The 27,841-nt window shown below is 45.6% G+C and overlaps 2 protein-coding genes and 1 long non-coding RNA gene across 5 annotated transcripts; all 3 read left to right on the forward strand.

Moving 5' to 3' along the window:
• The first annotated feature begins 199 nt into the window (after positions 1-199).
• Positions 200-8,511, forward strand: ptcd3 (pentatricopeptide repeat domain 3). Its single transcript, XM_011618108.2, has 23 exons — positions 200-333; positions 995-1,032; positions 1,348-1,387; positions 1,528-1,573; positions 1,866-1,934; positions 2,285-2,389; positions 2,622-2,745; positions 2,821-2,924; positions 3,147-3,308; positions 3,384-3,444; positions 4,077-4,159; positions 4,235-4,379; positions 4,456-4,506; positions 4,575-4,652; positions 4,991-5,019; positions 6,296-6,402; positions 6,486-6,564; positions 6,703-6,793; positions 7,251-7,336; positions 7,415-7,560; positions 7,644-7,685; positions 7,805-7,963; positions 8,357-8,511. The coding sequence occupies exons 1-23, from the start codon at positions 266-268 to the stop codon at positions 8,400-8,402; spliced, it is 1,959 nt and encodes a 652-aa protein (XP_011616410.2). The 5' UTR covers positions 200-265; the 3' UTR covers positions 8,403-8,511.
• A 5,929-nt stretch (positions 8,512-14,440) lies between these two features.
• On the forward strand, positions 14,441-22,428 carry LOC101079334 (cyclic nucleotide-gated olfactory channel-like). 2 transcript variants are annotated; one of them, XM_029847292.1, is made up of 11 exons: positions 14,441-15,459; positions 15,549-15,692; positions 16,085-16,195; positions 16,549-16,740; positions 16,806-16,916; positions 17,783-17,889; positions 17,969-18,456; positions 18,543-18,821; positions 18,913-19,011; positions 20,521-20,898; positions 20,977-22,428. In XM_029847292.1, the coding sequence occupies exons 2-11, from the start codon at positions 15,604-15,606 to the stop codon at positions 21,223-21,225; spliced, it is 2,103 nt and encodes a 700-aa protein (XP_029703152.1). In that variant the 5' UTR covers positions 14,441-15,459; positions 15,549-15,603; the 3' UTR covers positions 21,226-22,428. The 2 variants fall into 2 exon arrangements, with proteins under 2 accessions (XP_029703152.1, XP_029703151.1); XM_029847291.1 differs by having other exon boundaries at positions 15,622-15,692.
• Positions 22,429-23,213: 785 nt separating this feature from the next.
• On the forward strand, positions 23,214-27,681 carry LOC105418504 (uncharacterized). Of its 2 annotated transcripts, XR_003890804.1 has the most exons (6): positions 23,297-23,368; positions 23,878-23,971; positions 26,259-26,374; positions 26,727-26,826; positions 26,899-26,963; positions 27,183-27,681. It is a non-coding gene; the product is annotated as an uncharacterized lncRNA (long non-coding RNA). The 2 variants fall into 2 exon arrangements; XR_965691.2 differs by lacking the exon at positions 23,878-23,971 and having other exon boundaries at positions 23,214-23,368.
• The last annotated feature ends 160 nt before the right edge of the window (positions 27,682-27,841 follow it).

Genomic DNA, 27,841 nt, shown 5'->3' on the forward strand with positions numbered 1-27,841 from the left:
GCATACTCCTCTACTACCAAGTATGAAGCAGAAAGACATACCGGTAATACAGAACTCAGGAAGTGTGATAGAATTTTGTTTCAGTTCCTTGGACTTGCAACGTTGATTGGCAGATTATAATTTAAAGAATTATTATAAAAAATATATATAATAAATACAACACTCCAGCTGGTGGCGGTAATGCACCAATTAGTTGTTTGACAACCGTCAGTGAAACACAAGAAGAAGCGGCAGCAGCAGAAGAAGCTGCCTCCAGTGCGACAACATGGCCGCCCCCAGTAGACGTACATGTACATTTTTGCGGACTCATTTGGGGCAGTTCTTGTGTTACAGGTAAGAAACCATGCGACTGTTACAGGAGAGAGTTATCCTGATTGCGGGTGGTTGTTAGCATCGGTTGGGGGCTAACATCGCGTTTCATGTAAACACGTAGGTCGTCATTAATCTAGGTCAAAGCGAACCATTAGCATCTATTAGAGAGCAACCGGACTGAATAGAACATAGGAGACGTCAGATTTGTTCAGTTATTCAAACAACCCGGTTGTCTCTCGGCTCGGTTTTTCCACATGTTGAGATTAATCTGAAAGCCATCCTGGTTTGAGTTTGCCGGTGATTGGGGGACCTCTGCAGGTCGCTGCCTTTCACTAGCACCGTGGGCTTGGTTTGCTCCACATCCCTGCCATGACCCCTACCTACACCTCTTCAGGCCCCTGGCTCGTTCCTGGGGGCCCTTGAAATGTGGCTCCTTCATTTTCTCCTTTATGGTCCAGAATATTGAGGTTCTGATCTGATTTTAGTGGGATTAAACTGGTGGTACTGCCCAGATTATTGGGTTATAGAGACCTTTTAATGTTCTCTTTCTTCCTTTAATTCTGTAATGTTGAGGTGCAATTATACAAATGCCTGTTTTATTGTCTTTGCAGTCATTTTTCATTTTTTATAAATAAGTATCATTTGATTGCAAGAATGATTTAGTTGTACTTTTCCTCTGCAGGGCTTCCTCTCAACAGAACAGTTTAGAATCTGATAAAGGTAATCTGGAATAAAACTGCTCATTCTAAGTGCTTTATGTTAGGAACTTAAATAAAATTATGCATCTTTACTATAAACCACACATGTGATATACAGATATACTTTAAACCTTCACCATAAAAAATAATTAGTTACTGTTTAAAAAAAAAAAAAAAGTAAAAACACCTTTTTAGCAAAAGTCTTAGTTAAATTTTTAACAGTGAAGTACATGATTCAGGTTTGTCTTATTTGTCAGGTTGAGCTTGTGTGTGTGTAAAACAGTGTCAGACAGTCTTTCATATCATGTTTAATCATGAATGGTTTCTGCTGATTTAGCCTCAGTAGAGATTCTTTCCATCCCCAGGAAGAAGACCTGGTGAGTGTTGCTATCTTTTTATACAGCGTGCATTTTACACCCTAGGAGCGACTGAATACGACCACGACTGTGGTTACAGATGCCCATTTTTTCTAACCAGAGTCTTACAGGAGTGAACAAGTCTAGCTCTTCTTTCATAGGAGTAAAGAGGCGGTGCTGGAGGCTCTGGCCCTCACTGTAAACAAGGTAAGATCTGCTCATACATGTATGATTAAACAGTTATGTGCTGAGCTGGGTGGAGTGTTCATGTGAACTCATGTAAGCGACACGCCAAATTTATTTTACATGAGGGATTGGCCTTTGAGAGGAGGAGGAGGGAGGATCAGGGAGGGCTTGTGGGATGATGGAGAGATGAGGGAGGAGGGAGGGATGGTGAATGGATAAGGTGGGATGGTGGAGGGAGGGAGGGACGGAGATGTTTTGTTCCTTTTAGCCCAGTAAGATGCTGTGTGACCCCTAATGGTGATGTGCCCCCCAGGACCCAACAGCATATGCCTACCAGTTCCAGGATGACCCCTACCTCAGCCCTCGAAGCTCTACCGACTTTGTACGTATGAAGAATATCCGTTCTTTTGCTTTTGTTGCGTTCTATTTATTTAAAACTCAATTATTAGCAAATTATGCAAACATCTTGAGGATGAAGGGCCATCATATCGAGTCTTCTTGGCCCCTCAGACAGTCCTGATGTGAACTCAAACAGCCTCAACGAAGTCACATCTATGGAAGGGTTGCTGTATTCCAGATGGAAAATAGTCTTTTCAGCATCTGTCCTAACGTGTGTGTGTGTGTGTGTGTGTGTGTGTGTGTGTGTGTGTGTGTGTGTGTGTGTGTGTGTGTGTGTGTGTGTGTGTGTGTGTGTGTGTGTGTGTGTGTGTGTGTGTGTGTGTGTGAGAATAGAAGCTGTTCTCTCTTTCTCAAGCGTCTGGAAGAGCTGCGGCCAAGTTTTTTGTCAACAATCATTCGAAGTTCTTCACCAAAGACTTTGCTGAGCCACCTATTCCTGTAAGAACCCTCACTGGAGTGAAGTCTGTTTTCAAAGAGCGTGTGTGTTTGGGACTTGGTGTGGTGGGGTCAATGCCTGTCTGTCCTTGGTTGTCCTGCCATGACAGACAGTTGTCCCCCTGTCACAAGTTCTTACAAATGCATACACTGATGAAAGCTGGTGCGTTGTTTTCTTTAGTTGTGTTGTTTTAACTGTGTGATTAAAGTTTTTGGGTTTCTCCAAACGTTATAGTGTCTCATGCCAGAGACTGTTGCTCCACACCTGGAGGAGGTGACCGAGGAGGCTCTGAGAGAACGAGTCCAGCTCAGGAAGGTTACAGCTGCCGTGGAGCTGTACGACCAACTGCTGCAAACTGGTAGCTACACAGCTCTGCAAAGACACCTCCCTGTCCTGAAAGAGCACAGAAAAACTCCAATCTGACACCCTACAGGCACAGCCATCTCTATGGAAACCACCCACCAATTGTTGGACTTGATATGCTTTTATGGGGACAGAGACCCTGCACCAGAGGGGGGGCCACAGACTGAGGACACAGTGAGTTGATCTTGCTAGCTAGCATCAATATATGTGTTTAGGTATACGTACAGTCTAGCATAGGTACGGTGGATGATGGGTGGGTGCGTGGACATGTGTAGGTATGTTTGTTCATAGGTTACATCCTGACAGTGAACATTTAGCCCTCCTGCATGCATTGTATGTACAGTATGTATGTATGTAGTATATGTGTTATGATATGTATGTCTTTACTATTGTCAGGAGGCATCAGCTGAAGGGCGACAGATGAATAAACCAAGTCTCCGCCAGGCTTCAGCTTTGAAGTCATCATGGAAAGAGAACAATAATGCAGAGAGAATCTTTAAGCTGCTGCCTGAGAGAGATTCGCATAGCTACTGCACTCTCATCAGAGGCATGGTGAAGGTAGGCCCGCGGTCATGTGCTGGCCCCTGGAGCCACTGCTGTGATGCCACTCATATTTTCTCTTCTTTTCTCTAGCATGGAGCCCCATCAAAGGCCTTCAGCTTGTACACAGACCTGTTGAACAACAGGCTGGTTGGTGAGTAAATGTCCTTATCCTGATGCTGGTGCATCTCTTCTCTCATGAGGATTACTGAGGCCCAGCCATCACAGATGCACGTCCCCTTGGGGCCCTTCTGTAGCTGCCACTACTGCTCCCTGCTGCCATTATCGCTCTCAGCTGCCACTGCTGCTCCCATACACAGCAACTTTTCAGACTTTGTTAGGGACTCGTTCAGTAAAATTAGCAACTTTGAGTTGGAGATTTTGCTTGGAACAGTGAACGACATTACATTGTCATGGAGGGAGGGGGAGCCTGAAGACCTGTACTTGAAGCCCATGTAGGTTAGATCTCATTGCATTGACTTTGAGATACAGCAAACACAGACCAGAGACTCTGTCCAACCATTGTGAATCCAGTCATTTTGGGGGTTGGCTACAAAAAATTCAAGTGAGATTACCCTTTTGTCCCTTTATATCTGGGTCAAACGATACCTGTACTAAGCACATGTTGGAGATGCTTGTGGGTGTGGCAGCAGCAGAAGAGGTGTCAGCCAACATGGCTGCCGGTTGATTCTGGAGGCAACTGCTTGGTGTTCAGGAGAGATGCACCAGGTCAGTAAAATGCACTTTGATGAGCTGCAGGTGAATAACTGAGGTCTGCCTTTCCAGCTGATGTCCACACATTCAACAGTCTCCTCTTGGCGGCTTCAGAGGTCCGAGACGGACACAACGACAAATGGGACTTGATCTGTGTAAGCTGGCCTTTGTCTCTGTGTGGACCTGTATGTGTCTGCTGCTGTAGTAATGGAGGTCTGTGTTGGCACCAGGACTTGCTGAAGCAGATGAATCAGCAGAAGGTTCAGCCCAACCTGCAGACGTTCAACGCTGTCCTGAAGGCTCTGAAGCACTGTGGACATCTAGCTAGAGCTCACGCTCTGCAAACCATCAGTGAGATGAAAGCTCTGGGAATAGGTAAATGTTCTCACTGTTGCATGGTTCACTGGCTCCTTTGAGTCCCTCTAGACTAGAATTAACGCTTTTTTTTCAGCTCCCAGCCTGGCCTCTTATCACCACCTTCTGGCTGTCTTCTACAAAGCATGTATGTTATACACACACACACATGTACGTACATCACGTGTTATTATTCATTGTTTCTTCCTTTGTTAGCCCAAAATACAGACATTTTGCAGGAGGTGTTGTCAGAGCTGATGGGAAGAAGCCTGGAATGCCGGGACCCTGATGATGGTATGGTATACTCTCAGGATACTATGGTATAGTATAGTGTATAATGGGGATGTAACGATTCGTGACCAGACGGTTAAATGGCCACATAAATCTATCAGGATTAAATTTGTGGTATTAAAAATGAGTGATGATACTCATGTTAGACAACAGGGGGTGCCAGGGAGAAACTTTTGTCTATGTAACTTTTCTATGTTTTGAATGAGGTGTCATTAAATCTTGGTCAATTTTTTTGTCACATTTTGCTAAAGAAAAGAGTTAAGGTTACATCCACAGGTGAAGCGCTACCTGAGGTAGAAAAGTCAGTGGTTCCTCTTTGACAGTTTTTTTTTTTTTTTCAGTGCACTTCTTCTCCCAGGCCATGAGAATAGTAAGTTATTCCACACTGTTTGATGTAAATATTAATCCCAGCCCTAATGACGCTTGTTTATGTTCGTTTAATGGTCGTTGATAGCAATGTTTGCATTTGGATGGTCTTCATTATTGCCACTGCTGCATGTCCTCTACCTCAGTGTTTTTCAACCACTGGTGTGCCGCGAGATACTGTCAGGTGTGCCGTGGGAAATTATCCAATTATCCAAAAAAAGTGTGGTCTAGCGCCTGGCAGAGTAATCATGTAGTACTCCTCCATACCAGTAGGTGACAGCAGCAAAAAACCCAAATGTGATCATTACGCACTGTTTTTTACACCGCGAAACCCTCATAGCCAAGACTTTACCAGCAGACCTCGTTCCTGTGTTGGATGATGTTGTATGCATCATAAACTTTGTGAAGTCACAACCTGTGAAAAGTTGCATATTTGTGGCTTTGTGTGAGGAAATGGGAGCGGAGCATAAAGCCTTGCTGTTTCATACGGATGTCCGATGGTTGTCGCGTGGCAAGGTGCTGGCCCATGTTTATGAGCTGCGAGAGGAACTTAAAATGTTTCTGACAAATGAGGGGTCAGATTACGCAAAGCTGCATGCAAGTGATGAGTGGTATGCAAGGCTGGCATACCTGGCAGATATTTTTCATCATCTGAATGAACTGAACAGACGAATGCAAGGCCGAAAGTACAGATAAAATAAAAGGATTCCGTTGAAAGGTGCAACTCTGGCAGCAGCATGTGGAAAGTGGGAATCTTGAAATGTTCACACTCGCCAATAAATGGCAAGATGTTAATACTGCTGCACTGGGTGAGATAATAGTTAAACATTTGAAAACTCTTGAGGAGGAGGTGTGTGAGGTGAGCTTTTCAAGCCTGACTGCTGTAAAAACTAAAACCAGAGAAAGACTGAGAGCTGTGGAGGAAGAGCTTCGTGTGTGTCTTTCATCAATTCCTGCCAGGATATCAGCTCTATGTTCATCCAAACAGGCCCAGGTTTCACGCTGAGTGAGAATAAATATGAAAGATTGTAAAATACTTTTTTCTTTGTGTTTATTTGATTCCTATTCAAGATTTTATAATATGTCATTCTTCAATGTTAAAAAAAGCTTATATTAACAATATAACCCTTATATTGTTAATATAAGCTTTTTTCCCCCACGTCTTCAGCTGGTGGTTTGCCGCGGGATCTGTTTAATGAAAGAAATGTGCCTTGGCTCGAAAAAGGTTGAAAAACACTGCTCTACCTGACCTTGGTTCCTCTCCATTTGTGTCCTAACAGTGTCTGGAAAACAAAGACTTGGATCTTGCTTATAATGTCCAAAGTCTGGTGGAGGTTGGGGAGAACTGGAGACTTCTGGGAGATTCCTCTAAACAGAATATTTACTAGTAGGGGGAAGCATCTGAGCTTAAATCAATGGTCTCCACGTGTAAATGATGTCTTCAGGATGATGATGATGTTTGTTCTTCAGTGGCCGGTTCTTCACCCTTCTGTGCATGATGGAGCACGTGGACGTAGTTCTGAAGTGGTACCACTGCCTCGTCCCCTCGGTCAGTACCACTCTGCTTTACTGTGATGGAGACCAATCCATTCTGCTCCTTCTGATTAGGCTGATGATCCAGAGAACCTGCTGCATCTTCTGTACTGTGGAAATGAACTGGACATGATTTAATGTGGTCCTTTTCCAGCTGTACTACCCAAGACCTCAGGGTTTGATGGACCTACTGCAGGCTTTGGACACGGACAACCGTCTGGAGATGCTGCCCTCTGTGTGGAAGGGTGAGTTCAGACATCATGTTCAGCCAGGTCGGAGGTGTCCCCATGGTTAAGGGGATTAAAAGAGAAATGTTTTTAGAATGAAGCCCCTTCAAACGTCACAGGGCCCCTTTACATAGACACACAGGACAGGTCTGAAGCTCCTGTACATACACACGTGCTCATTGATGAGATCCAATCAGCCCGTTGGCCTGTGATGTTGGCATAACAACATCCTGCTCCTGGGCCTCATGTGATCATGCATACGTGTGAGAAGCCCCGACTCATCAAATGAAAGCTAGCATACTTGCTGGCCTCGGCTGTTGGTAGAAGGAAAAAGCTATTCTTAACTCTTTTATAAAGTTGACCTGCAATCCTTGAAAGCACATTTCTTCTGATAACTTAAAACTTTCCAAAACATTTAAGTTTAAAATGAATTTGAGTTTAAATTACTGAGACGAATGTGTTGCATCGTTTACAGACATCCGCTCTCTGGCTCATGACAACAAAGCGGACCTGGTGGAGGAGCTGCTCACTCTGATGGCCCGAGAGCAGCATGCGCCTGAGGTCTGGGGTCACATGACACTCAAATGTGAAAATCAAAGAGCTGCAAGCTGTCAGTGTGTGTCTGGCATCTCTATATAGGTCCAAGAACGTTTTGCACGTTGTGCTCTGGAAATAAAGGGGGTGTTTGACGGAGACACAGGGAGGTCTGGTCCGGTGTGGAGCACCTCCTCCCTCTCCAGCATCACTTGTCTGTTGCTGCGAGGAAACCGGAGCCAGCAGGCCTGGTGAGAGGACGCGTCTCCCTGCTCACCAGAGTCGGCTACCTTGAGTCCTAACAGCACCTGTCCATGCTTGCTTGTCTCCACAGGGATGTCCTGCAGCTCTTTAGGTGCAAGAACAGAGTTCCTCCGTGAGTTCTCAACATGACTGTGAGATTCTGAGACCCCCAGAATTGGTGCTCAACTGGTCTATCAACAAGAAGTGTGCTTGGCTTTAAACCTGTGTGTGTGTTCCCTCCCCACACTGCAGTGAGGGCCTGCTGGAGGAATTCCTGTTAGTGTGTCATGATGAAAAGCTTCCTCAGAGGGCTGTGGAGCTTGTCCAGTTTTCTGCAACATTCTGCCTGGCTGTGACCCAAAAGCTGGCCAGGAGTGTGCTGGCTGACTTTGACCTGACTGAGGAGCAAAGGTGAGGAGGAGGAGGAAGCTGAGACATGGCACTCAGGAGGAGGATGAGTGTGTTTTCAAAAGTTATCCTTTAATTATGCTTTTCTGCGTCTTTGTGCTAGAAAACAGTGAATCTCCTTTAAATTTTTGCTCATTTAAAGTGTTTACATGTAATAAAATAATTTCTGGGAATATACTTTACATGATTTATTGACTAACTTGTCTCCACTTTGATAAAGAAAGTGAAGCTATTCATGAAGCACTGAAAGGTTGAGCTGTCCAAACTTTTTGTGTTAGCCGAATGTCATAGATGTTAAATTGCTGGTCACACATTAAGATGCTAAGCTATTGTTAGCGCTGATCTAAAAGCTGTATTGTTTGTTTTTCTTTTTAAAAGCTCTTGTGTTTGTTCCAGAACTTTACTGTCTGACCTGGAGATGTCAGCAGAGCCTTGTGACTGAAGGAGACCGACCCCTGCTCTTTACATGTTACACTTTGTTTCCCTTGTCTTCATTCTTTACATGGAATCTCATCCTACACCCTTCAAATAAACCTTCTGCTCCAACAAAACAAGTGTTTTTTGACACTGTAAGGGGGGGTGTTCCTGCCTGCACAGAGTTGTTGCTCATGGTGGAGGCACTACAGTGCTGTCTCTCATGTTCTTTGTGGACTTATCTCATGTTATTACTAAATTGTTGAAGAGAAAATAAATGTTATCCTTAAATTGTTTCTACCAATGGATTCCAACTACTAGAAGCTCTTCATCTTCAGGTTGGGGTACCCTACTTCATGACAGCATTGACCCTGGCTAGAAAAGCTGTTTCCAAAGATTAACACTGGTTCTGTTGGCCTCAATTCAAGTGAGTGTGGGTGCATGTGAAAGCAGTCACACTCAGCCAAACCATAATAACCTGAGCATTCCCCTTTTAGATGCTGCCAGATTCCTAACTTTGGTAGGGTTTGAGCATACTTCCATTGTCACGACGAAAGCTCTGTTGATCAGATCAAAAAGGGTCCTGTAACATATAGGTGCAACCTTATGCTAACAACGTATGCTGTCCAAGGATATAATCAAGTGGACCCCAGTTTCAGCCAGGATACCTAAGATTGAACTTTAATTTTTTAAATTCTAACTTATTAATTTGTCATAAAAATATGTTTGAATTTGAAAATGTATGCTTCACAGGTGGAAGTTCCCTTTCTCCTGGAATAGAGAGTTATCAAAACCTGTGAAGCATACTAAAGAGACAATAGCAGGTGAGACCAGACCAGCAGGGTGACAGAGGCCTGTCAGGTGATCATGTTTCTGGACCCCGGCAGCCTCGGCCTATAGCAGCATAACTAAGATGTAATAATAATTAGACGACCCCCTAAGTATGATTAAAAAAAAGAGGAAGGTTTTAAGTCTAATATTAAAAGGAGAGATCAATCAATTAAGAGAGGAGAGGTATAAGTACCTGGGTATTGTGATTGATGAGAATTTGTCACACATAGTAAAATTAGTGCTTAAACTTAAATTGGGGTTTGTTGTGGTCCTACTTGCTTCTTCCTGCAGGAGGCGTGGAAGAGCCGGTAATTTTCTACAGCTGGCGCTGCAGGCAGACGCACCTGTCGGCAATTTACAGGCCACCTATTTAAGGACGGGGCCCGTCCACTAGCATTGCAGTGTTGTTGCATCTCAATGGTCTCCATGCTGCTCTGCTGGAGGGAAGAATGTGCAGGATCGGACTCCCTTGTTTGCTCCTCTCTGGAGCTCTTGGAAAAGCTGGATGAGTGCCACTGTGTTTGACTGCTTTCGGGTCCTGGAGAAAACCAAGGTGGAACACAAGTCCTGTTTTTCCTTACAAGTTAGGAAACGCTTGATCATGACCACTCTCATTCTCTTGGTAAATTATGGAGACTTGCTTTTTCTTAATGCACCTGACACACTGTGCTTTACATTTTATTACTGGTTGAGTCAATCTCATCATCTTCCTATAAAACAGCAAACTGTCCATCTTTGTCCCTAGTTCTTGATGGATTTTTTTTTTTTTTTGTATAAATCTCTTCTTGGGCTGCTTTTCACCTATTTGTGTTCCTACATGTGAAGAGACTCCAGTCGCTCTAACTTACAGTCACAGGACGTCCTCCACACGTTGGTTCTCCAACACAAACCTGGGTAACAAAGCCTTCAGATGTGCTTGGGTTAACCCTGCACCCCTGTTCCAGAAGGATCTGAACACATCACTTTGGGGAAATTTCAGGCCACTCTCAAGGACCAAGAGACATTCTACCTATTTGTAATTAGTTTTATTGCTGAAACTATTTAAATTAGTTTGCTCCATCGCATATTTTAGCATAAATTTCGTTTCATTTTGTTTTCTCCCGCTTATCCGGATCCAGGTCGCAGGGGCAGCAGCTTGTAAGAGATGTAATCTCTCCACCTAGTCCTGGGCCGGCCACGAGGCCGCCTCCCGGTGGGACATGTCCGGAACACCTCTAAAGGGAGGCGTCCGGAAGGCATCCTAGCCAGATGCCTGAGCCACCCCAACTGACTCCTCTCGATGTGGAGGAGCAGCGGTTCTACTCCAAGCCCCTCCCGGATGTCCGAGCTTCTCACCCTATCTCTAAGGCTGAGCCCGGCCACCCTGCGGAGGAAACTCATTTCAGCCGCTTGTATCCGCGATCTCGTTCTTTCGGTCATCACCCAGCGTTGATGGCCATAGGTGAGGATTGGGACGTAGATCGACCGGTAAATCAAGAGCCTTGCCTTCCGGCTCAGCTCTCTCTTCACCACGACGGATCGGTTAAGCGCCCGCATCACTGCTGACGCCGCTCCGATCCGCCTGTCGATCTCCCGTTCCATCCTGCCCTCACTCGTGAACAAGATTCCGAGATACTTGAACTCCTCCACCTGGGGCAGGACCTCCTCCCCAACCCGGAGAAGGCACTCTACCTTTTTCCGAGCGAGGACCATGGACTCTGACTTGGAGGTGCTGATCCGCATCCCTGCCGCTTCACACTCGGTTGCGAACCCTCCCAGCATTTGTTGGAGGTCCCTGCTCGATGGCGCCAGAAGAACTACGTCATCCGCAAAAAGCAGCGACGAGATCCTCCGCCCACCGAACTCGACACCCTCCACTCCCCGGCTGCGCCTAGAAATTCTGTCCATAAAAGTTATAAACAGAACCGGTGACAAAGGGCAGCCCTGGCGGAGTCCAACCCTCACTGGGAACGAGTCCGACTTACAACCGGCTATCTGGACCAAACTCCTGCTCCTTTGGTACAGGGACTGGACGGCCCTTATCAAGGGACCCTCCACCCCATACTCCCGGAGCACCCCCCACAGGGTGGGGACCTGGTCATAAGCCTTTTCCAAGTCCACAAAACGATATGGTCGGCCTCACCTCCACACATAGCGTCGGCTCAGGAACCCAAGTCCTTGATGGGGGTTGGACACTCTTCTACACTGGAGTTGCTCAGGGTGAGAGACAGAGAGCGGGGGGTGGGCTTTTTGCTTGCCCCCAGACTCTCTAGTTCGACGCTGGGGTTCTCGCGGTCGAGTGAAAGGGTTGCTTCCCTGCGCCTTCGGGTCGAGGAACGGGTTCTGACAGTTGTTTGTGCGTATGCACCAAACAATAGTTCAGAGTACCCGCCCTTTTTGGAGGATCTAGGACGGACGCTGGACAGTGTCCCAACTGGGGACTCCATCGTGCTGCTGGGAGACTTCAACACTCACGTGGGCAACGACAGCGTGACCTGGAAAGGCGTGATTGGGAGGAACGGTCTGCCCGATCAGAACCAGAGTGGTGTTCAGTTATTGGACTTCTGTGCTAGTCGCAGTTTGGCCATAACTAACACCATGTTCGAACATAAGGTTGTTCATCGGTGCTCTTGGCACCATGACGGCCTGGGCCGTAGGTCAATGATTGACTTTATAGTCGTGTCAGCTGATCTGCGGCCATATGTTTTGGACACTCGGGTGAAGAGAGGAGCAGAGCTGTCAACTGATCACTACCTGGTGGTGAGTTGGATCAGGTGGGGGGGGAAGCCACCGCGTGGACCTGGCAGGCCCAAACGCTTAGTGAGGGTCTGTTGGGAACGCTTGGTGGAGGAACCCGTCAGGCTGGTCTTCAACTCCCACCTCCGACAGAGCTTTGATCATGTTCCGAGGGCGGTAGGGGACATTGAGTCTGAGTATTGGCCCGAATATAAGACGACCCTGATTATAAGACGACCCCCTCTTTTTCACGACTCAAGTTTGAAAAAATTTAATTTTTATACAGAAAATAATTACAGTACATCTGAAACAAATGATTATAACAATATATTTGAGAGAAAAAGCATGTTATTTTGCCTCATTCAAATCATGCAAAAACTGTCTATCACATCTTAATAGCTGAACATTTAAATATGTAAACTAAAGTGCAATCACATTTGTAAATGAATGGCTTCTGGTTTTTGAAATGTAAATAAACCAATCTACTGTGATAAAACAACAAAATTGCAATAACTGCATTAACCATCAAAGTGAAGTCTAACTGTAACTGTAGTCTTGAAACAAATCTGAATAAGGAAAAACATTGCAATAAAATAATGCAAACTGGTTTAAACTTGAGAGTAGCTGAGATCTGTCATGTCAGAACATTACTCCTCACTCCCATCCTCTGGCTCCTCCCACAGCAAGTCATCCTCACTGCCGTCCAGGGCATTTGATAGGCAACATTTCTTAAACCCGTGGATGATGCTCTTTGGGGAAACTGCATCCCATGCGTGGAGGATCCACTCACAGAGCAAACGTACCGGAGGCTTCTGAATCTCTCCTGTCGGTGTGAGTGCGTGATCACCAGACAGGAGCCACTCTGTGTATTTCTTTGGCAGATTGTCTTTGAATGGTTTGTTGACCACAACATCCAACACCTGCAGCTGACTTGTCATTCCCCCCGGAATGATCACTAAGTCGCCGTTCATCGCCTTCACTTGTTTTTGTGTCCACAAAATGCATCCAAAATCCGCATGTTCCTCTTTTTTCTGAGTCCCCCACGCCGTCTGCCCCACACAACCTTGAGCCAGTCCACTACAAGCTCGGTCTCCATCCAGCCCTTTTCCTGGGCACGTACAATAATGCCAGCTGGCATTGCCTCATTAGGCACTGTCTTACGTTTTAAAACCACATACGGAGGGAGCTTGGTTCCGTCTGCGAGGCAGGCTAACATGACGGTAACGCGGCTCTTCTCATTTCCAGTGGATTTTATAATAACAGATTTCTCACCTTTCTTGTGTACAGTGACAGGTGTTGGCATGTCAAAAAACGCAGGTGTCTGATCAGCATTGCCAATCTGATCCAGTGGGTAAGAGTGCTTTTCCTTAAGCTGATCACATAGCGCTGAAAAGACAACAGCTCTCCAGAGTCAGAGGGCAGGCGCTGGGCGAGACTTGTTCTGCGTCGCAGCGTTAGTCCGTTACGCCGCATCATTCTTTTCCACCAGCCGAGGCTCGCTCTGAACTCAGCCGTGGGTATGTTCAGCTCTCTGGCTATTTCCACGGCCTTGAGCTGAATGACAGCTCTGCTGATGGGCATCCCGTCCTTTCGTTTCTCGTCCACGTAAGCGCACACCCTCCTGTCGAGCTCTTGGAAGCGGCCGCTCTGAGGACCACGGAAAGCTTTTCTCTGACTGTGAGCATTTTTTAGGCCATCTTTTTGAGCTCTCCATCTCCGTACATTACACTCTGTGACACCATATTTCACAGCCGCTTTGCAATTGTTTGAAGACTCTGCCTCATTTATCACCATCATCTTGAAGTTTGCATCATAACTTCTCCTCAGCTGCCGGTTAACCTGGCCGATCTTCGACCCACTTTTCTCCAGATTGTCGCTACGTTTCTCTATTTTCTGTTATCTCTTCTCTTATTTTCTTCTCTTTTCTTTCTTACCGCTATTTTTTATTTTTCTTCTTCGTGACAGGGGTTCGCTTTTGCCTGGGGAGTTAAGTTCAGCATTCGCTTTGAAGATATCTGGCGCCATCTAGCGTTGTGAATGGGTATAATGTCTAGACCCCGAATGTAAGACGACCCCCACTTTTTCAGTCTTATTTCAATGCAAAAAACACCGTCTTATATTCGGGCCAATACGGTAGTCGGTAATGCTCAACCTCCCCCACAAGCTCCAGCTCTTTCCCCGCCAGTGAGGTGACGTTCCATGTTCCAAAAGCCAATTTCCATAACCAAGGATCGGACCGCCAAGGCCCCTGCCTTGGTCCGTCGCCCAATCCACACTGCACCGGACCCTTCATGCTCCTCCTGCGGGTGGTGGGTCCACTGGAGTGTCCACATAGCTGGTTCGGGCTGGGCCATGGGGCGAGCACCTGGTGATCGAGCCCCAGCCCCAGGCCTGGCTCCAGGGTGGGGCCCCGGTAACCCTCCGGGCCGGGTACGCGGCTTCCCTTTTAGTTGTTTCATGGTGGGTCTTGAACCATTCTTTGTCTGACCCTTCACCTAGGACCAATCTGCCTTGGGAGACCCTACCAGGGGCAAACTGCCCCGGACAGCATAGCTCCCAGGCTCATTAGGGTACACAAACTCCTCCACCACGATAAGGTGATGGTTCACAGAGGCATAAATGTTGTTAGTAATTTGTATTCCTAATTATAGTGACTGCTTTTGTTCCACTGTGTATGTACGGCTGTAACTTTGTTTAGCTGCTCTCGAGGCCAGGTCGCCCTTGAAAAAGAAATTTCAATCTCAATGAGTCTTTTACCTGGTTAAATAGAGGATTGATGAATTATGCCTGAATGGACTTTATGACCAGAACATTGGAAGCGATGGGAAACCCAGTGAAAAATACCTCCCCCCTCATTTGGCATCTTGATTAACAACCCCCCTGCTTTCCTGACCTTTACTGACTTCACCTTTAATACTAGACTTACTGAATGGCAGGAGACATACTGCCATTCACTTCTGCCAGTCCTGAAAGTCCTTGGAGTAAAAGAGCTGCAGTTGAGGCAGCAGAGAAGGCCTACAGTGGCTGTTGATCCGTAGTGATTTGTATGTTTAAACTAATGTGCTTTGCAACATTTCAATTTAGCATCCTATAAATATATCTTATACCTTTAAAAATGGAAATTTTTCCATGTTGTAAAATGATCTATCTTGATTTAATGTCATGAGGTCATTTTAATCAGTGCTGAAAGCTTAACCCAGTATTTGGAAACTATTGCTATTGATCTCTTTGTAACTAAAACCAAAAGCTCATATTCATCTATTCATGTCTGATTATTTCCATCCTTGTGGATGAAACCACATGAGTCCCATAAGACAAAGACCTGATGAATTCAGAGATGCTGCGTGGGTGGAGCACGCGTTGTATTTGCAATTGAAATTAAGCTTTTGTCAGACACCATGTGATGCGTCCCCCATCCATCCATTCATCAATCCATCCATTGATCTTTGTATTCATTCTGTCCATCTTGCCAATCACGCGTCTGTGGAGTGAACCCCAGCTGATACATGGATGACCCAGCCACACCATTCTTTAGAAAGGTGGGTTTTTCTTTCTTATATTTAATAATAATGATTATTCCTAAGCTAGCTGGCTTCCACTGTGTATTGTCGACCTTGTTGGTTGGTAGGCAACACTCCATATGAACCTGCGAACGGTGAAATGTATTCATTGGTGAGCACAGAATGACAAATACTGTTCAGGATCTCCACAGACAGTCATTGAGAACCTGGAGAGAGGAAGAGAGTGAGCATACTGACATCTCAATGAGCAGGTACCCACACACACACACACACACACACACACACACACATAGCTTCTTTAATCATCCTGGTTTACAGACTTTTTAAAATAGGTTAATAACGTTTATTCAACCACTGGTTTGCAAAGATCCTCCAGCAGGGGAACATATCACAATAAGTTATTTTATAGCTGTAAATTTACATTTCTTTAAACTGAAAACTGCCGTGTTGTGTTGTGAGCTTTTTGATTTCCTGGCTGAAGACGCAGCTCATCCAAAGATTATTTTGGCTTTTGTGGACCTAAAATTCTGTGTGTGTTTGTCAAATGATATTAGATTCATAGGATAACATAAGTGTCCCCCTGTGTCCTTGAGACAGCGTGTGGTGCTTTCCTGATGAAAATCTTGTTGGTGTTGTGTTGCAGAGCACAATCAGTTAGTGATGACATATCTTCAGAGCTTCAGAGGATTGCCGTCATCAACAGAAAGGATATGAATTCCACCACCTCTTTTAGCAGGCGAGGTGGCCTGTCCAGGTACACAGGCTGCAGAAGAATCCGCTTCTGTTTTATCAGACCCAGCTGATTTTTCCTTGTATTTCCAACATAGAATAGGGGAACCTTTCTGTTTAATACCACAGGAGTATGATAAAGGGTTCACGAGTCCCTCAGTGTCTTAGGGAATGATCTCTAGTCTGCTCCTAATTGTAATAAATGTGATAAGAGATTAAGTCATTAGCTGTCATTACTCTGTATTAATATTCTCATGATTGATACTAATAATATTAATACTACTACCGGTAATCTATATTGAAACCTCCTGACTGTTCTAACAGGGTTAGTTGTAACGTATTCCAACGTTACACATCAACGTGTGATCCTGTCTTCAGGATCGTCACCATGGTGATGACTCTGCGAGACTGGGCACAGAAGACTTTGACTGAGGAAACTGAGCGGCCAGACTCTTTCCTGGAACGCTTCAGAGGCCCTGCAGACATGGACCTACCAGGACCACTGGGCAGATTCAGCCCTTGCCCCACCGGCTCAGAGGCAGACGACAAAGACGGACCCTCCAGATACACGTAAAACAGTTGCTTCTTTAAATATGTGTAGATAAAGAACGATGGACTGTGTCTTTTGTCTTCAGGAAGAAGCGTTGCAAGGCCACAGTGGTCTCACCGTCTGATGATACCTACTATTACTGGCTGATGGTGATCGGTGCTGCTGTGCTCTATAACTGGACCCTGCTTGTTGTAAGGTCAGAGACAATCACAGTTGGTATCCATAATCCATGCACTTACATTAATAATTGTGATGTCATTAGATATGTTTGGAATAATAAGTGTATCATGAAAAATCACATATTTAGCTACATACGTAGTATGTTGCATAAGCTAACTGATCCTTTTAGTTTAGCCTAACTGGCTGCTGGATCCAGCAAGAACATTGACATTTGACCAATGTAGGATCTGAATTACGTTTCTTATTGCCAGGCTGTGCTAATGTTGGAAGTCTTTCCACAGTGTATCAGCATTCTGACAGAGAAATGGCCTGTGATAATGCACGGTTAATGTTAGCAGTGATGACTCATCACTTTTAATTTCTCATGCAATTCATTACATAGTCCATTGGATGACCCACCTGCATACATGCTAGCGTACTACGAACAAACATTCATAACCATATTCAACCGTAGAGAACATTTGAAATGTCCATGTCTACTTTCATTCTAATTATTGTTGCCTGCTGCAACTTTAGCATTGGTCTTCAAATTCTACTGTGCTTTCAGCCGTCTCGCTCTTTTAAACGCATCTCCTGTGCAGGACCTCATGTTGTTCCTGACTATATCACAGTGTTGCTGGGAATTATAAGGAGGTCTGTACGGAATCAGTGGTAACTGGAAACCTGGATGCTGAAACGCTCTTTGTGGTCGGTAGATCAGTGGAGGGTGGCGCTACAGACCAGAACTCTAACACACACACACATTTTTGTCTTAAGGTATACCTCTGACCTATAGCACTTGCATACAGGAAGAGGCTGCTTCTACCAGTGTGTCACCTGTGTGTGACTGTACACTACTGTAAGCTCTGCTGCTGAAATATCTGGGTTTATGTCCTCCTGTAGAGCCTGTTTTGATGAGCTCCAGAGGAGGAATGTGTTCATGTGGTTAGTACTGGACTACTTCTGTGATGGCATCTACATCCTGGATATTGTTGTTCATCTCCACACAGGTGCTTGACAGGAAATGACTCCAAATATAATTTCTGCATGGAAATGTTTAATTTCTGGTTCTTAATGTCTCCTGCTCAGGGTTCTTAGAGCAAGGCTTGATGGTGAAGGATTTTAAGCGCCTAAGACAGAAATATGCAGGAACCTTGCTGTGTAAGCTTGACATCTGCTCCATCCTTCCAACTGATCTCTTTTATCTGACCATTGGCATCAGCTATACGCCTCTCCTGCGCTTCAATCGCCTTCTCCGTCTGTATCGCCTCTTTGAATTATTTGAGCGAACGGAGACACGGACTGGCTTCCCAAATGCTTTCCGCATTTGGAAACTTGTCCTGTACATTTTGGTCATCATCCACTGGAACGCATGCGTATATTACAGCTTCTCCAAGTTCCTGGGCCTTGGATCTGATTCATGGGTTTATCCTAATGCATCCGATCCGATGTCTGCTTCCCTGAGACAGAGCTACATTTACTGTCTGTACTGGTCCACTTTGACCCTAACAACCATCGGAGAGACTCCCCCTCCTGTTAGAGATGAGGAATTTTTGTTTATGATCTTTGACTTTCTGGTAAGTCTTTCATAAGGCAACATCGGAAAGTGCATTTTATTGAAATTCAGTTAAAGGAAATGACTAATTTGGATTCTTCTGACAAGGTTGGCGTGCTGATTTTTGCCTCCATCGTGGGTAATATCGGAGCTATGATTTCAAATATGAATGCAACAAGAGCCACCTTTCAGAATCGAGTGGACATCCTGAAACACTACATGCAGTTCAGGCATGTGAGCAAGGGTCTTGAGCAGCGTGTTATCCACTGGTTAGACTACATCTGGACCAATCAGAAAACAGTAGATGAACAGGAAGTCTTCAGGAGTCTGCCAACCAAACTGAGAGCAGAGATTGCTATCAATGTTCACTTGGACACGCTGAAAAAGGTCAATTCCTGCATTATCGTTTGTGTCTGTCAACTACCGTAATTGTCTGGCTCTCATCATCATATTTTGCAAACTGTTATTATTCATACAGGTGTGGATTTTCCAGGACTGGGAGGCGGGCCTGCTCGTAGAATTGGTGCTAAAACTTCAGCTGCAGGTTTTCAGTCCTGGAGACTACATATGTAGGAAGGTCAGTGTTAGCTCTTTTGTAATTACCTGCTTAATTAACACTCATATTTGGAAAACCACAGGGAAGTGCTTGTTAAGTGTGCCCCATCATTTCAATCACATCAATCCATCTTTATTCATAGAGTGTCTGTTAAAATTAAGATAGTCTCCAGGCGCTTTACAGAATCCCAGGGCCTGACCCCCAACAAGCAACAGTAGCAATGGAAAAACTCCCCCTTAACAGGAAGAAACCTTGAGCAGGACCAGGCACATACAGGGGAAACCCTCCTGCAGTTGGGGGGCTGGAGAGAGAGGAGAAGGGGAAAAGGCAGGTAAAGGAGAGAATAGGCAGAGCTCATAGAAATATATTAATTAAAATGAGCTCAGAAGCAGTGCTTGAGGAAGATGCTGAACCAAAAGTAACAGTTTTGCTTTGAGCTCCCTTCAGACCTCTGAGTGCCTCACCTTGTGTAAGGTTTAGCTCAGCCACCCTATGAATGAAAGTTGTTTCAGCTGCTTGTATTACAATCTTGTTTTTTCATAATTGCCCAAAGCTCCGGACCATTGTTGGGGTTTGGAACATCTTAGATAACCTTGCCCTCTGGCTCAGCTCTCTTTACCACAACAGACCAAATGAGTGTTTTCGCAGTACTGCAGATGCTGCCCCGATCCATCTTTCAATGTCCTGACCCATTGTGCCCTCATTGGTGAACAACATCCCAAGATACTTGGGTGGTTGAGTGGGTGATCCAGTCTAAACAAGGGTGCTGGATGACATCCTCTGAGCCTGACCCTCTCACCATCTGACCCACCTGGCTTCTACAAGAAATTCTGTCCAAAAAAATGACAAGGATCGTTGACAAAGGCTAGCCCTGGTGGAGTCCAGCCCTCATGGAGAGCAAGTATGACCCCGTGCAGGCCACGCAAAGGAACCTCACACTCCCTCAATACAAGGATTAGATGGACATCAGTTAGATCCATCCACCCCATAATTCCAGGATGTCAATAGTAGGTGGTGCAGATGTGTTTGGGGGACAGTTGAGTCCTGTCTGTGAGTGTGTTGTCCTGGACAAGTCGCCTCCTTGCTTTGGTAACTGCATGAGATGTTGGGATGCAGGTGAACAGTGAGATGACATCGTAGGATACTGTGGTGTCGTCTGTGACTAATTTGAGGGTCCCAGGAGCTCTTAACATCTAGATTCTTTAGCTTTATTAAATTGGAGTTATTTTCAGTTGCATCTATTTTTAAAGCACATTAGAGACCCAATAAACACATGAGATAATGACAAAAGGCAGCTTATTGTAATTCACCTCTTCTGGTCCTGAACAAGCAGCAGGAGCCCCTGGTGCCTCCATGTATTTCTGTAGGTCACACATTCGGTTTAATTTGAAAAGAAATATAGTGGTGCTAATAAAACTTTAACGGTCCCCATTCAAACATGTAGCTTTTGTGACCCTGAAAAGGGATGACATGTATAAATTTATTATCTTTGTTGACTGTTGAAGTCTCTTGTGCCTGTTTTCCTTCAAGGGAGATGTCGGTAAGGAGATGTACATTATTAAGGATGGAAAGCTGGCGGTGGTGGGAGAGGATGGCATCACCCAGCTGGCTGTGTTGACCTCAGGAAGTTGCTTTGGAGAAATCAGCATCCTGAACATAAATGGCAGCAAAATGGGAAACAGACGTACAGCTAACATCCAAAGTCTGGGATACTCGGACCTGTTCTGCCTTTCCAAACAGAACTTGATGGACACACTGCAGGAGTTTCCTGAAGCCAGGGCCCAACTGGAACAGAGGGGCCAAGATATTCTGCAGAAGGAGGGGCTTTTGGAGAACGTCAATTTGTCCGCAGGAGACAATCTCGAAGAAAAGCTGGAGAAGTTGGAATCTAACCTGGACCAGCTGCAGGTCGGCAGCCGTACGATCCCATCATAATATCCCCATGTCTTTGGTTGTCATAATGTTGACCATGTCTCCTAATTACAGACCCATGTGGCCCGTCTGCAGAGCGAGTTCGCCTCTTCCCAGCTCCAACTTAAACAGAGGATTACAATCCTTGAAAACCCTACCACCATTGTGGCCGCTGGCAGCAGCTTCCTGCCGGCTGCTGATGTTAGTGAGGGCGCTTGTGGTGGTGACGTGTGTGAAGTGAGATCAGCCTCTGGCTCTGAAATAGCAACATCGTTATGGGAGCAAAATGCTGCAGTTGATCATTATGTAGGAAGCCTTCTGTAAAGAAGCTGGCGCTAAAAATAACAGCCACTTTTGTTGCATTCTGCTTCAAACTATGTTCAAAAGAGTGGTGTGACTTTTTACTGTCTCTTTTAAGGAAATTTACCACAAAATTTACAAATTAAACCAAATTTACCCCCAAGTTTTACATCAAAGTAGACTACACATCTAATAAAAATCCCCCAAACTATGTTTTGTGGTTGTCTGTGTAAATTCTCAGTCATCCAGGTCATTGTATCCAAGGTAGTTTTCTCTGTCAACTGGACTGGGTTTCTTCTGAGAACTGAAGAAGCCTTCTGGATAGAAGGCGAAACGTCTTCAAGAGAAGAAACCCAGTCCAGTTGACAGAGAAAACTACCTTGGATATGTTTTGTGGTTATTTTAGAGAGTGAATATCATGATGGTATAAAAGATCATTTCGATGACATGGTGGCTTTTGCTCCTTATGTGGTTGTCTGCACACTGTGCACACTCCAGGGCTTCTCCTGGTTCCTCCTCTTGCCACCACCCAAGAGATTTGGATTTAGGATAAGAGTTATTATCATAGCAGGACTTCAGCTCATTAGGGTTTTCCAGCCAGAATCCCTCCCCTGAGCTGGTACACATCCGCTGATACCTCCATGTTGTTGTCCATTCTTTTGTCCAATATAGTTATCCCTCTTTCCTTCTCTCATTTTATTTTAAGATATGAGGTTGAGTGTGATTTCAAATTCTTATACAACAGTTCTATTCATGTTATCTCAGTTATAGGTGACTATAACAACTATAACAGTTTAATCCACTTGTACTCATCTTTGTTATAGTGTTTGTATCAGTGTTATGCTGAAACAGCAGATGTTGATAGAAGTCTTGTTTCTAATAAATATGTCCTGCTAAGCAGTTCAAAACGAAGCAGTTTTTCATCTTTGATTGCACCTCATACGGCTGTTAGCTGTCTAGTTTTTGCTCTCCAGTTTGTCTTACTTCATGATAGTTTTCCATGTTGTGAGGGTCCATTTCACCCCTGGATTACCCTTGTTAGTCATAGCAGGTCTGGAGATTGTCATTGCCTAAAAGGGAATGGGGGCATTTTTTTCCTCAGTGTTTTTTCATTGTATTGGTTATTTGTAGTGTATAAAATTAATGTAACAAGCTTGGCAGTATATTAATTTAATAGCCTCAAAACTAAAGCCAAGGAATGGAATGAAGTTATATTCTGCTGTTATTCTTTTTTTTTTTATAAATGGGTAGATTATTGTGTTTTGATAATTTTGTGAGATCTTTTGGTAGGTTGATACCTAAGTATTAAAGACTCTTTCAATCCTTATTTATATAGAGTCTGTTACAATCAATACTGTTTCTAGTCACTTTCCAGAATCCCAGGGCCTGACCCCCAACAAGCAACAGTGGCAAGGAAAAACTCCCCTTTAACAGGAAGAAACCTTGAGCACGACCAGGCTCATGTAGGGGGACCCTCCTGCTGATTGGGGGGGGGGGTAGAGAGAGGAGAAGGGGGAGGACAGGTGGAGGAGAAATTAGGCAGAGACCAGTGAAATACATTAATAATACAAGCTGCTGGTATAAGAGTAGAGTGGCCAGCATACAGCTATAAAGGGAGAGGAGAGGAGAGGAGAGGCAGATTTTTCTCTTCACAGGTAGAAACCTGGTAACTGTTTAGGTGTAGCTTACACACACAGTGGATGTGACGGTGTGATTATCTCTTTGTCAGCCATGAATGCTGATAACAGGTTTCCTCTAACCTTTGACAGTTCCGACAGCTGACTGAGGTGTGGTGTTCTCAATGCAGTTAATCATCAACCACTTATTGGTAATGAACAGTGGCTGGTTAGAGCCAGTAATAATTTTTGCTTTCACGAGGGCTCAGAAATCCCTCAATAAGTGTTTATCTGCACAGGTAGGACAGCTACAGGTGTGGTTGGTAGGAGGTAAACAAACATCCCTTCTTCAAGTGGGTGGACTGTGAAAGTCTGAAGCCTCTATGTGGGAAGGGGGGGGCAGGTTGTGCCTCTGTTGGGGTGGTGGGGGGGCAGGGAATGGTTGACTTGAGCAAAGTCCTCTAGACTGCAGGACAACAGCAGGTGATTGTGCAGCAGCAGCAGCAGCAAAGCAGCAGCAGCAGCAGGTAGACACTGAAACAGCACTGACAGTAAGTTTCCTGCTTTCTTTGTGTTCCCTTTCAGGTTACAGCTTTATCTCAATCTGATTTATCTGTGGAGGTTCTCAGTCGTCCAGGTCAGGGTAATTCTGGTTGATGAATCAACTGGACTGTTTGAGTTCCATGAAGACGTTTCATCACTTCATCAGTTCTGACTGTTGGGGCTCCAGCTAATTCTACTCTTCAGGAGACATTAGCACATTTGTAGCTTCAGTCACTTGGTTGTTGGTTGTTCCACCCCTCATTATGCAGGTTGTTGACACTTCTCTTGACGCAATGGGTTAGACTTAGTAGCCATGCGTGAATGGCCTCTTCTCCTCCTGGGGAGGTTTTTCAACACTGTATTGTAAACAGGTGAGAGGTGATGTCACCTCTGGTTAATGAAGGTCTTTCTAGTTTGACATAGATGGCTTCTTTTTCACTCCTCTCTTCAACCGTCTGTCTTCACTGGCCAAAACCTGTACATCACTGTCCTCAAACAAGTGTCTTTCATCCTTCAGATACAGGTGGACTGCTGAGTCCTGGCCTGAGGAGTTGGCTCTTCTAGGAAAGACCACAGAGCACATCTAAAACTAACAGGATTTTGCCAACAAGGTCAAGGAAGTAATATTAGAGCCAGATGAAACGGTATCATATGATGTCACCTCTCTTCACTTGCAGGATAACCCACTAGCCGCCAGGACAAACCTCACTCTGGACCATATTTGCGCACTGCTGGACGTCTGCCTAATGACCACCTATTTTCAATTTCAGGAAAGTTTCTACAGACATGGGCTCTCACCCGTGTCTCCCATAGTTGCCAACCTATATATTGAGGATACAAGTGGAGAGCAGAGCCTTGACTTCCTTCACAGGAACCGCTCCCAGCCACTGTGGACGGAAATGTGGATGACACATGGGTCAAGATCAGAACACTGGAAGTAGAAGCCTCCACGGAACATATCAACACTGTAGACAAAAACATCAAATGCCCCCCGGAAGATGTCAGAGGAACAAGTCTGTTCTTCTTGGATTGTGCTGTGCACGTCAAAGGAGACGGGAGCCTGAACATCAAGATCTACAGAAAACCCACCCACACGGATCAATACCTTCTTTTTGACTCCCACCACCCACTGGAGCACAAGCTAGGTATCATCAGAACCTGACACCACCGCTCCCAGAACATAACCACCAGAACAGAGGGAAAGGAGGAAGAACAGAAGAACATAAAGGGAGACCTCAAAACATGTGGCTGCCCTGGTTGGTCCTTCATCAAATCCTCTAGAAAACCCAGAGGAGACACAGAAGAATCAGCCAAAATACAGAACAACATCATCATTCCATACATTGCAGGGCTTTCTGAGAAACTCAGGAGGATTTTCAACAAACAAAACATTCCGATGCACTTCAAGCCCTCCAACACCCTGAGACAGAAGCACGTCCACCCAAAGGACAAAACACTGAGACACAAACAGAGTAACGTAGTGTCTGTAGTGTCCAGTGCAGCGAGGAAGACCCAGACTTGTATGTTGGGGAGACAAAATAACCACTTCACAAGCGCATGGCCCAACATAGAAGAGCCAACTCCTCAGGCCAGAACTCAGCAGTCCACTTACATCTGAAGGACAAAGGACTCTCATTTGAGGACAGTGATGTACAGGCCAGGGAAGACAGATGGTTTGAGGGAGGATTGAAAGAAGCCATCTTTGTCAAACTGGAAAGAGCAGCAATAACCAGAGGTGGGGGTCTGAGACATCACCTGTCACCTCCCCAGGAGGAGAAGAGGCCATTCACACATGGCTACTATTGAACCCCATTGTATCAGGGGACATTTCAACAGAAGGAGCACTCTCCAGCACTCCCTCTAAGGACTCCAAAAAGGGTGGATACGCTGAACTGCTGTTTGGGCCATAGGCACTAACAACAGTCAGGATCCGTCCCCCCACCCGAAGGCGAAGGGAGGCTGCCCTCTTATCCACAGGGGTAAACTCCAATATACAGGCACTAAGCTGGGGAGCAACGAGGATTGCCACTCCTGCCCGTCGCCTCTCCCCATCGGCAACTCCAGAGTGGTAGAGAGTCCAACCCCTCTCGAGAAGACTGGTTCCAGAGCCCTTGCTGTGCCTCAAGGTGAGGCTAACTATGTCTAGTCGGAACTTCTCAACCTCGCGCACCAGCTCAGGCTCCTTTCCAACCACAGAGGTGACATTCCATGTCCCTAGAGCCAGTTTATGCAGCCAGGGATCAGACCGCCAAGGTCACTGCCTTCGGCCGCTACCCAACACACAATGCACCCGACCCCCTTGGCCCCTCCTGCAGGTGGTGAGCCCACGGGAAGAGGGTCCCATGTTGCCTCTTCGGGCTGTGCCCGGCCGGACCCCATGGGCAGAGGTCCGGCCACCAGGCGCTCGCCAACGTGCCCCACCCCCAGGCCTGGCTCCAAGAGGGGGCCCCGGTGACCCGCATCCGGGCAAGGGAAACTTGGCACCAATGTTTATCATCATTAGGGGGTCATGGGCTGCGCTTTGTCTGATCCCTCACCTAGGACCTGTTTGCCATGAGTGGCCCCACCAGGGGCATAAAGCCCCAGACAACGGAGCTCCTAGGATCCACCCCCAACAGTCAGTTAAAACTGAGGAAGCCTCTTGGATGAGAGGTGAAACGTCTTCATGGAACTCAAAGAGTCAGCAACCAGAAAAACAAACTCTGACTTGTTCTCAGATCCAAGCGGTTCCTTTGGTTTGGTTTAGGTAGTTATGGCACAATGCTGCAGAGGCTTTTCCTCTTTCTCAGCTCCAGTAGAACCACCATCATGAGCTGGAGGTCCTGGATCATATCCCTGTAGCTGCACTAACGTGCTGTTCTCTAGCGGCTGTACTGACTGCTGAACATGTGTCTCCAGGCATGATTGAGAGCTTCTGGTCCACCACCCAGCAACACCCATGGCTCTGGGGGCTCTACTGCTTCATGGTGGGCCTCCCCATCGTGCTTTTTATTAGCCTCAGGTGGCCTGACAAGGTATCATCCTTCACACATCCATCCTTCATCCATCCATTAATCCATCCGATTGTTGATGTGAATATAGACATAATTATATAGTTTCACTCTCAGTTAAATAGATTCTAATATATTTTATTGATTTTGCTGCTTGAGGTCAAATCAGTTCACTTTCTGCCTCAACCTGGTGTAGTTTACAGTCCAGCCGCCAGGTGGCAGAAAAGTGCTTCAATCAACTGGGATGACTGGGTGGCTTCATTGATGGTCACCTCAGCTGCATCGAGACCATTTTACAAGGGTTCAACCTTAAAATGCGCGCGTGCGCACACACACACACACTCACACACACTCACAAGCTGCTGTGTATCTGCAGAGGTTTGGTCCTTCCAACCATCAGTACTACTACATGGACTCTGATGATGCTCGGTCAGGTGACCCACAGCTGACAGGGATGGAATCAGAGGACAAGAAAGGTAAGGGTTGACTTTGTGCACAAACACGTTGAATGGAATGTTGTGGACCGATGTGTGGATGGGATGTTTCAGAGGCTGCTGATGGAGCAGTGCTGAGGAAGAGAGGAGCCAAGAACTAGTCTGGCGTGGAGCCGAAGGTGAGCTTCAGTCGACTGTGACTGATCATCACCACAATCACCATTACAGGACTTAGGATCCCAGCCTTTATCTCACTCACATTGAATGAAAACAGGGATCACACCTGTATTTACACGCGTGTGAAAATGCTGACTCTTAAGAACATGTCTGTCTCCTCCTGATAATAAAAGCATGACGATCAGATGCAACAGGAGGTGATCTGGTTTTCTTGTGTGCAGCCTCACAGTTCAGCGTAAGGAAGAGCCTGCTGCATCACCGACATGCTTGGAAGGACGGCTGTATCTGACATCCTGGCCCCAGTGTCTTAGATTTTAAGTTAAACCTTTTTCAGTTCTGTCCGTATCAAGTGATTGATTATGTGTGTTATACTGACAAGTGACATAAAACACAGTGGACACATTTTGAGAGTCTTTTTGTGGAAGCTAGTTAAAAAGCTGTCGTGTTTGCAGAGCTGATTAAGTCAGAACACACTCACGGAGCCCAGGATGAAACGCTAACATCTCTGGGTCAGTTCCTGGGGCTGATGTTTTGGCTGCAGTATACTGCAATATTTGTTTGAATATACAACATTTCAGACTGATTCCTTCATACAGGTTGATTCCTGTATGAAGCTACAGAAGAGAGAATGACAGGACACTAAAATGGATGGGTCAAATCCCTCTTTAGGAAGTTGGTATCTGATTTGGAGGTTAAGGGGAAATAAATTCATCACGCTGAGCAATTGTCTGTTTTTCTTAGTTCTCATCGATGTCTGATTCTATATGATTAATTATTTTAGGCATTAGCTGCCCAACAGCCATTATTGCATTTGTGAAGCTTTTATTTGTGAAGAGGAAAAAGGAGCATTTCTCTGATGTCCTCTGCAGGTCTGGCACTT

Source organism: Takifugu rubripes, chromosome 14 (assembly GCF_901000725.2).
Source record: "Takifugu rubripes chromosome 14, fTakRub1.2, whole genome shotgun sequence".
NCBI lineage: Eukaryota > Metazoa > Chordata > Actinopteri > Tetraodontiformes > Tetraodontidae > Takifugu > Takifugu rubripes.